At 38.7% G+C, this 8,147-nt stretch overlaps 1 protein-coding gene, 1 long non-coding RNA gene and 1 pseudogene across 2 annotated transcripts; 2 read left to right on the top strand and 1 right to left on the bottom strand.

Moving 5' to 3' along the window:
• The first annotated feature begins 1,985 nt into the window (after positions 1–1,985).
• Positions 1,986–2,982, top strand: LOC133734800 (uncharacterized). The gene is made up of 3 exons (XR_009858587.1): positions 1,986–2,321; positions 2,513–2,638; positions 2,732–2,982. It is a non-coding gene; the product is annotated as an uncharacterized LOC133734800 (long non-coding RNA).
• Positions 2,983–3,353: 371 nt separating this feature from the next.
• On the top strand, positions 3,354–4,633 carry LOC133734792 (protein BPS1, chloroplastic-like; annotated as a pseudogene).
• A 2,016-nt stretch (positions 4,634–6,649) lies between these two features.
• On the bottom strand, positions 6,650–7,722 carry LOC133725733 (isocitrate dehydrogenase [NAD] regulatory subunit 1, mitochondrial-like). Its single transcript, XM_062153102.1, has 2 exons — positions 7,383–7,722; positions 6,650–6,834 (listed from the first exon to the last, which is right to left on the bottom strand). Exons 1-2 carry the CDS (start codon positions 7,720–7,722, stop codon positions 6,650–6,652), a joined length of 525 nt encoding a protein of 174 aa, XP_062009086.1.
• Positions 7,723–8,147: the final 425 nt, after the last annotated feature.

The raw sequence follows: 8,147 nt of genomic DNA, 5'->3' as shown, positions 1-8,147 counted from the left end.
GGACACCCAAACTGATTTGGGCCTCCAAAACCATTTAACCCAAAACTGATTTGGGCACCCTCACTTCTGCATCTTTGCTGTTTGTGGCTGGCCCTCCCGCTGTCCTTACATCCGAACTCCTCGCCGCTAGTTCTTTAGCCCAGACTACGTGTCTAACGTGACATGTCTGCCACAACGGTGGAATCGACTTGATCCTCACACCTTCAGAACAGTGTGCACCGATTTTCTTCTTACCCTTTACAAATCAGAGCTCAGAGACTGGCACCGCACTTACTCAGAGTGACAGTCTGATTCGGCTCTGTGGGTCCCACCTTTGCCAATGATCAGCCTGCCTCACCGTTGTCAGCATCAAAACAGGGCCGTTCCCATGCAATCCAGGCATCACGCGCCAGTCTTCATCATCTTTCAGTAGCCCCTGACGTGGTCGAATCCTACCCGAACTAATCTCTCCAGGAATCAGACGACGAAAAGCCACACCGTCCCAAACCCGGAAATCCATTTTCCTCCAAACTTCCTCCTGAGAAACCCGGAGTTAAGGGTTGAGTGATCCAGCCCGACAGAGATATTGCTTTGATTAGGTGTTCACTTGAAACACAGACCAACCTTTGATAGCTGCAGAGAAGCAGCGAGAGACAGACCACAGAGCTTTGTTTACACCCGATAACAAACGTCATGGATAGGTCCCAAAACCAAGGCGGCTAGGGCATAGGAGGGGGCGGAGAGAGTTTTGCCCTCATTTTCGGATTTCATTCCATTTCAATCTCTTATTCATTTATCATAGTTGTAAATTTACTGATCGTTTACATGGATTGAAATAGAGAACATTGAAATTGAAAGGAAAAAAAATGGAAGTAAATCATATTAAGATTTTATCAGGAATCTTTAATATATTTTAGTTTTTTTTATCTGTATAAATCAAATGAGAGATTTTTGTTAGAAAAATATTTATTTTTTAATTGGATATGTCATATAAGGATATTCTTGAAGAGAAATAGGTTAGATAAGTAAATTTAATAATTGAAATTAAAATGTAGGGTGTAATGAGCAAGTATGGTGAACAAAGAAAATGGTAGGATAGCAATAGCTGCACCCTTTCCTAAATTCTTATATGCAAGCTTTTGATTATGTTAGAGTTCGACATGTTTTTCGTGAAGCAAATAGTGTGGCACATCGATTAGCCCACTTTGCTAGTTTAGATCATGTTGTGGATATTTCTATAGTTGAGGTTCCTGCTTTCTTACAGGACATCCTCTATGAGGATATATGTAACGCAACTATGTCTGCTCGAGGTACAGGTATTACGTCCCCCCCCCCGGTGCGACAAAATATTATAAATAATAACGTGGGCGTGGGGATGAGTCTCCCAGCTTAACTGGGTTCCAAACCCCATTATTCAAAAAAAAAAAAAATTCTTATGTTTAAAGTTTTAATCAATCAAGGGTATTGTTTGGTATTTTAAAATTTTAACCTTAAGCACTATTTATTTATTAACTTATTTAATTACTATTGTTTAATTAATACTAATTTGAATCAAATTTTAAGATTTATTGAACTATTGTGAAATTTGTTGTCTTCTTCTTGACCTATGAATTCACAATTAGTTAACTCTCTTATTTTGCGTTTATGAAGTTGTTCTTAAATTACTATAAGCTTGAGGTATGTTAAATTAGAACTGAGAAATTTAGAAAACTGACCATTTTTTGGGTCTTATGTTGACTTTTAACATAATGGAAATGATGGAAAAGGTCACATTAGAGTGTGAAATGATAAAAAAGTCACCTAGTTTCCCTCTTGATAAAAAGGTCCATTATGAATTGTTAGTAATATTAATTTAGTCCTTATTAATAATAGAGTGATGTTAAAAAAGGTCAGTTTTTAATTTTTTTGATTCCTATTCTGCCCTTAAAGCCTAATACATGCTTGGAGAAGCTCTGTGAGAGAATCTTAATATCTACTTCCTCGTGATCTTTCTTTATTTCCTCTTTGTTAATCTCACTGCATTATCTTCTACACTTTTCTCAGGTTGAACAAGAGATCGGAGATAAAATTCCTCAGAGAAAAAAGTCACGGTTCTTTTCTCTTTCGCTCTCTCGAGATCTCAAACAATTTTGATCGGTTTCTTCTGCCGTGATCCGCCAAAACACGTCGTCGTCGGCGAGGTTGGAAGGACTAACGTCTCCGTGAACGATGCCTTCACCGCGATCTGCAACAAGTACGACCGATACGACATCTACAAGTAGAAAGACTCTAACGTCTCCGGTGCCGATGCCTTCGCTCGCCTCTACTCCACCATCGAGTCCGACATTGAAGCTGCTCTTCAGGTTCGGTCTCTTTCTCAGTCTCTCTCGATTCTCTTTATTTGATCTCTGTTTGGTTTCCGGAAAAGTTCGTGAAGTTGATACGCGATAATGTCATATCCGGACGTAGGTGGATGAAATTGAGTAGAATTTTAGTTATTATTTGGTCCTATTTTTCAAATTGAGACTGAAATTTGAGTAATCTTAATCTGCAGAAAGCGGAGCTTGCTTCAAAAGAAAAAAGTATGGCATCTGCAGGTGCTCTGACTGCCAAGATTCGCCGGACCAAGGCTCCATTGCTTGAAGAGGTTCCCAAGTTGCAGAGATTGGCTGTAAAGAAGGTTGGCCTCCACTGTTTGAATCAATTCTATTTCCGTGCTTCTTCGTAATTGTGCATTTCATAAAATTGTTTGATAAATTGATGTTTAGTACAGTCCTCTGCATATATGCTAGAACTTGTTTAGCGCTGGAAGGTGATTTTGGATGGGTATTGATTGGACAAAAGATGATTGCTTTTGAAGAGAATTCTTGGCAGGTAAATGAATATACATATGCCTATTGATTTCTCCGCTTGTATGCATCTCATATCTACATCCTGCTAATTAGCTCATGAATGGTGTGGCCTTCAATTTCTGATGGTCTCCATAGGAAATGGAATTTGTGAAATAACCTACCATGTTTTGTGTTCTAGTTATTAAGGTTGCTGATTAAGAATGTGAAGAACTCATCCTATATGGGTAAAATTGTTTGAACTTTGAGTAGTCTGCATATTGGTGGATATTAAGAATGTAAGAGACAAACTGTGGCTTCCAGTTTATCTATTTTCCTGTTCATCTATTATCAATTAGCCATTGTTCATGTATTATCAATTAGCCATAATTATTATTTGATAATTATTATATCTCCTGGAATTAAGAGGAAGGTTGTGAAATTTTGCTTAGTATATCATTTTTTTTGCTGTTGTCTTTTGGATTACTAGTTTTGTAAATGTTCTTGTGGTCTTTGAGTTGGTCGTGTTCGGTAGCTGATTTGCAACATCATGTTTATTTCTTCTTGCAGTGAATACTAGTAATGAGTCGTCCACAGGTCCCGCACCGACCTTTCTTCCATTTTGGAAATCCTTTCCAAATGATTTCGCCGAAGGGTTCTCAAATGACTCCGAACCTTTCTGCACTGCTGAACACTTTTGAGGAAACATTGGCTGGGAGGTTGAGAAAGCTCAACCCAAAAGATAACAATGATGTCCTTATCTTGTCATGGATGAAATTGGCAATGGAGTCGCTTTGTGGAACTCGTAATGACATAAAAACTCTCATAGCTGAGATTGATCTTCCCGTGAGTGCTTGGGATGAGAAGTGGATTGATGTGTACTTGGACATCAGTGTAAAGTTGCTCGATATATGCATTGTCTTCAGCTCTGAGATCGTACGCTTAAACCAGGGGAATTTGTTTCTGTGTTGCATAATTTGAATTCAGCCTCTTCGAAGCAATTTATTCGTGCCCGTTCTTCAGTTGATGACTGGAAGAATCATATTGCTTCAAAGAACCCCAGGGTTGAGAACTGTAGCACCATTTTGGACAAGCTTGTGGAATCACTGGATCTACGACCAAAGGTTAAGAACTCAGCAAAAGAGAAACTTTTAATGCGTGCTATGTATGGAGTGAAGGTGTTGACAGTATCTGTTTGTAGTGTCTTTGCCGCAGCCTTTTCTGGTTCTGCAAGCAAGTTGTTAGATTTGAATGTTGCCGAGACATATATGTGGGCACAAGCATTTAATGACTTACAGAGTAATGTAAATGGGGAAATTAGAAATGTACTTTCTAGTGGTAGAGTTACGGTACTGAAAGAGCTGGAAGCAGTTGATGGTATTGTGAAGCACTTGTATCCTATGATCCAAGATGACGTGGCCCTCGCAGAAGAAGAAGCATTCAAGAATTCTACTTCAGATTTAGAAAGGAAGGCACAGAATCTTTCCCAAGGACTTGATCTTCTGACCAAGGAAGTGGATGGGTTTTTCCAAATCCTTTTGACTGGACGCGATGCCTTGCTTTCTAAGTTGAGATCAGGTGGAGCAGTCTCTGACCGGATTCTGATGGGAAATGTAGAAGGGCAGGTTGTGAGGTGAATAGCAAAGCTAATCTCTAACCTTTATAAAGATGGTTTTAGGTATGTGGCTTTAAGTTTTCTTGTTTTTGTAAGTATACCATCTTGTATGGCTAAGTGTAATCAGTATGTTGTGAGGTATAAGTTATGTTGTATTACTATGTTAGTGGTTTGTAGAAGTATATTGCATTATGTGCTGACGTTTATATATGAAATATGGTTTGGATTGAAATCATGTGAGGCTGCTCTGCTACTTTATTTTGCTTCCATTGGTTTTAATTTAAAGATGCATATGCTTCATTATTTACCTCTATCAGACTTTTTGATCTTGAGCTTGTCACGCAAATCATTACGGCATGGCTCTTGGTGTTAACCTAAAGCTAAAGACTCAGATGAATAATATTATTTACACTTTTTATTTATTAAATAATTTAGATTTGTTGAAGTTTTGTATATCCAAATGATAATATCCAATGACAATGTGGCATGGCTAGTGACTTGAAGTTACTTGGTTAGTGACATGGTCAATTACTTGGTTAGTGACATGTGATTAACAGTGACTTGGCTATTAACTTGTGACTTGGCTATTGACAGTTACTTGGTTAGTGACATGGTCAGTTACTTGGTTAGTGACATGTGATTAACAGTGACTTGGCTATTAACTTGTGACTTGGCTACTGACAGTTACTTGGTTAGTGACATGGTCAGTTGTTACTTAGTTAGTGACATGTGATTAACAGTGACTTGGCTATTAACTTGTGACTTGGCTACTGACAGTTACTTGATTAGTGACATGGTCAGTTACTTAGTTAGTGACATGTGATTAACAGTGACTTGGCTACTGACAGTTACTTGGTTAGTGACATGGTCAGTTACTTAGTTAGTGACATGTGATTAATAGTGACTTGGCTATTAACTTGTGACTTGACTACTGACAGTTACTTGGTTAGTGACATGGTCAGTTACTTAGTTAGTGACATGGTCAGTTACTTAGTTACTTGGTTGTGACTTGGCTACTGACAGTTACTTGGTTAGTGACATGGCCAGTGACTGTTAACCTCAAGTCACTGGCTACGTCACTTGTTAAGTCACTGGGAAGGCACATTGCATGTCATTGACTAGGTCACTGTTATACACAAGTTACTAACCAAGTCACTAACTATGTCACTAGTCAGTGAAGTCATTGGTCAGGTCACTGTTAACCTCAATTCACTGGCTATGCCACTAGCCATGTCACAGTCAATTACAAGTCACTGACCATGTAACTATCAAAGTCACTGATGATCTTCTCATTTTCACAATCTAGGTCACTGTTGTACACAAGTTACTAACCAAGTCACTGGGAAAGCACATTGCATGTCACTGTTATACCATCATTAGAGATCCATACCAGCCTTGGTTGTTAATTTTAGTGATCCGAGCCAAAGTAAATTGAAGATGTGTTTACAAATTTGAATAAGTATACAGGCTATTGGGTGCTAGCAAGGTAACCTAAAAAAAAAAAAGAGCCGTAAACATAGATTATGACATGCCCACAACATCATAAACATAGATTTGACTTGATTCTATGTTGTTTTAAACCAACTAGTATCCATTCTCTCAAAACTGATGACATATACGTGTTTCAAACCATAAAAGCTGAGGGGATGCCACACTTCTTGACAAAAATCCAATGCACTCTGAAGTTTCACCTAGAAGAAAACATGTAAACAAGCCGATCAATATAAAGCATACTAAGTATATTCAATTACCAATCTGATTTTAAAGCAAACGTGATTCTATTCCCATTACCATTTGATGATTAGCACAATCATATCAGACGTTTGGAAGAAGAGCCAGATATAGCAGCTACTCTATGAGAATGCTGCACTTCACCCTTGTAAAGTCCCTTTTTCAATTTCTTTTTAGCGTGCCATGCCTCACGTCTTTACTCCTTTGACAGCTGCTTACACTCAGATATATTCAAGTTATCATCAAATAACCAACGGAAATTTACCAACACAACTACAAAACAGAAGGTACAATTCCTGGAATTATCAAATGCCAAAATAAATAGCTATCAGATATTTGAATGCAAGTTATATGCTCACAGTTTACTCTTACAATGACAATTTCTAGATTTTCATTATCATAAGCTGGCATAGTAATCTTTAATGGTAAGGCAAGATGAATAAAATATCATGTCCAAGATGAGCTAAAACAAATAGTAGGCCCATACCTTCTGCTATTTCTTCTCCACCTTTGACTCCTATCCATGTTGTTTCCTTTTATGCTGCTCAGTTTTCAAGTTACCTATATCTTCCACCTTCTCTGTAGCAGCAGATCTTCTATTACGAGGCAAGATTTGAATATGTAGTAAGCATACTCCATACTGAGAGGCTAGACCTAGAGCGATCCTATCCCACACCTGGTCAGATATGTAAAGCCATCTAACTTCAGTAAGCATACTTAAGTGTTAACTGAACTATCCAAGATATAGAAACATATTGTGAAGTACATAATATCATGACTATAGACATTTGTAAAGCCATAAAACCACAAAACCCGAATAACAAAAGAGCTCTTCAGAAAAATAAGATCAAAGCATGCCAAGATCAAAGCAAACCAATTATATAAGCATACACAATTCATCAAAGTAAAAACATTGCTTGTTGCTAAACTTCTCCGAACACAAAAGATTTATCTATATGAAAATCCTTATTTTGGACAAAGAAATTACAACAAAACCTCTACATCTAGCATGAAAATCACAAGATAAAACCATCATTTTGAATTTGGATAAAATTATAGAGACAATCAAACACAACAACAGATACCAATACCTCCTCTAAACAGATTCTACAATAAAAAAATTAAACTAATTAAGTTCATAATAATCACAAACGAAAAAGATATATTATCTGCTCCTCCAAAACTGACTGAACATCATGAGTTTTACAGTTAATAACGAATTTTACATTTCAGAATTGCATTGTTTATACCTTTAAGGCTTTCAACAACTCCAGGAATGATCTCGTGCTCGAGCCCCGAGTACTCACCCTCGGTGTTCTCCCTGATCACTAGAATGTCGACGTTGCCATGCTTGGTCTGTAAGCCACGCAGATTGAAGCAGTTGACCAACGAAGCATAGAGATCGAGATCGAGATCTCGCCGGAGCTGCATGTTCAGCGAGCTAACGCTGCCGCCCATCGGCGTCGCCAGCCCGCCTTTCAGACACATCTTGTTTTTCCTGATCGACTCAATCACCTCCTCCGGCACCCTCGGCATGTCGCCGGTGACATCGTACTTCTCGAAGTAGACCGGCGCCTGCATCGCCTCCATCACCTTCTGTGATGCCCCGGAAATTCGTATTTACTTTCCAAGGATTTTCCGGAATTTAAATTGTGGGTATCGGACGGTTTCGTGGCTCGTGGACGGAGCGGAAGTGTTTCGGACGAATTTTTATTCGAAAAGTATGACTTTAGGGGGGTTGCTAAGGTTGAATTTTGATACGTTGAGATTCTCCGAAAACTTTCTTCATGAAAGTTGTAGAGCACGTCGATACGAGTTCGTGGACATGCGGAACGCGAGAATCGGAGTTCGTATGAAGAAGTTATGGGCTTCGGAAAAACTTTCCATTTTGGTATAAAAGGACTAAATTTTCCGGAAATTGCAAAGAAGGCCAGATTTCCAAAAATGGAAACCCAGCTCTCCCGAGCCCGGTTTCGCCCCTCCAATTCGCCGGCGTCGTTCTCTGTGATGACCTG

The sequence above is a fragment of the Rosa rugosa genome, chromosome 1 (genome assembly GCF_958449725.1).
Source record: "Rosa rugosa chromosome 1, drRosRugo1.1, whole genome shotgun sequence".
Lineage (NCBI taxonomy): Eukaryota > Viridiplantae > Streptophyta > Magnoliopsida > Rosales > Rosaceae > Rosa > Rosa rugosa.
This window is presented reverse-complemented; position numbering and strand designations above follow the sequence as displayed.

What these genes read in the sequence shown, in the direction of transcription:
- LOC133725733 (XM_062153102.1), bottom strand. Translation starts at nt 7,722, where the DNA reads ATGGAGGCGATGCAGGCGCCGGTCTACTTCGAGAAGTACGATGTCACC. An exon ending in AGTTGTTGAAAGCCTTAAAG is followed by an intron (nt 6,835 to 7,382) that starts GTATAAACAATG and finishes TGCTTACTGAAG; the next exon opens with TTAGATGGCTTTACATATCT.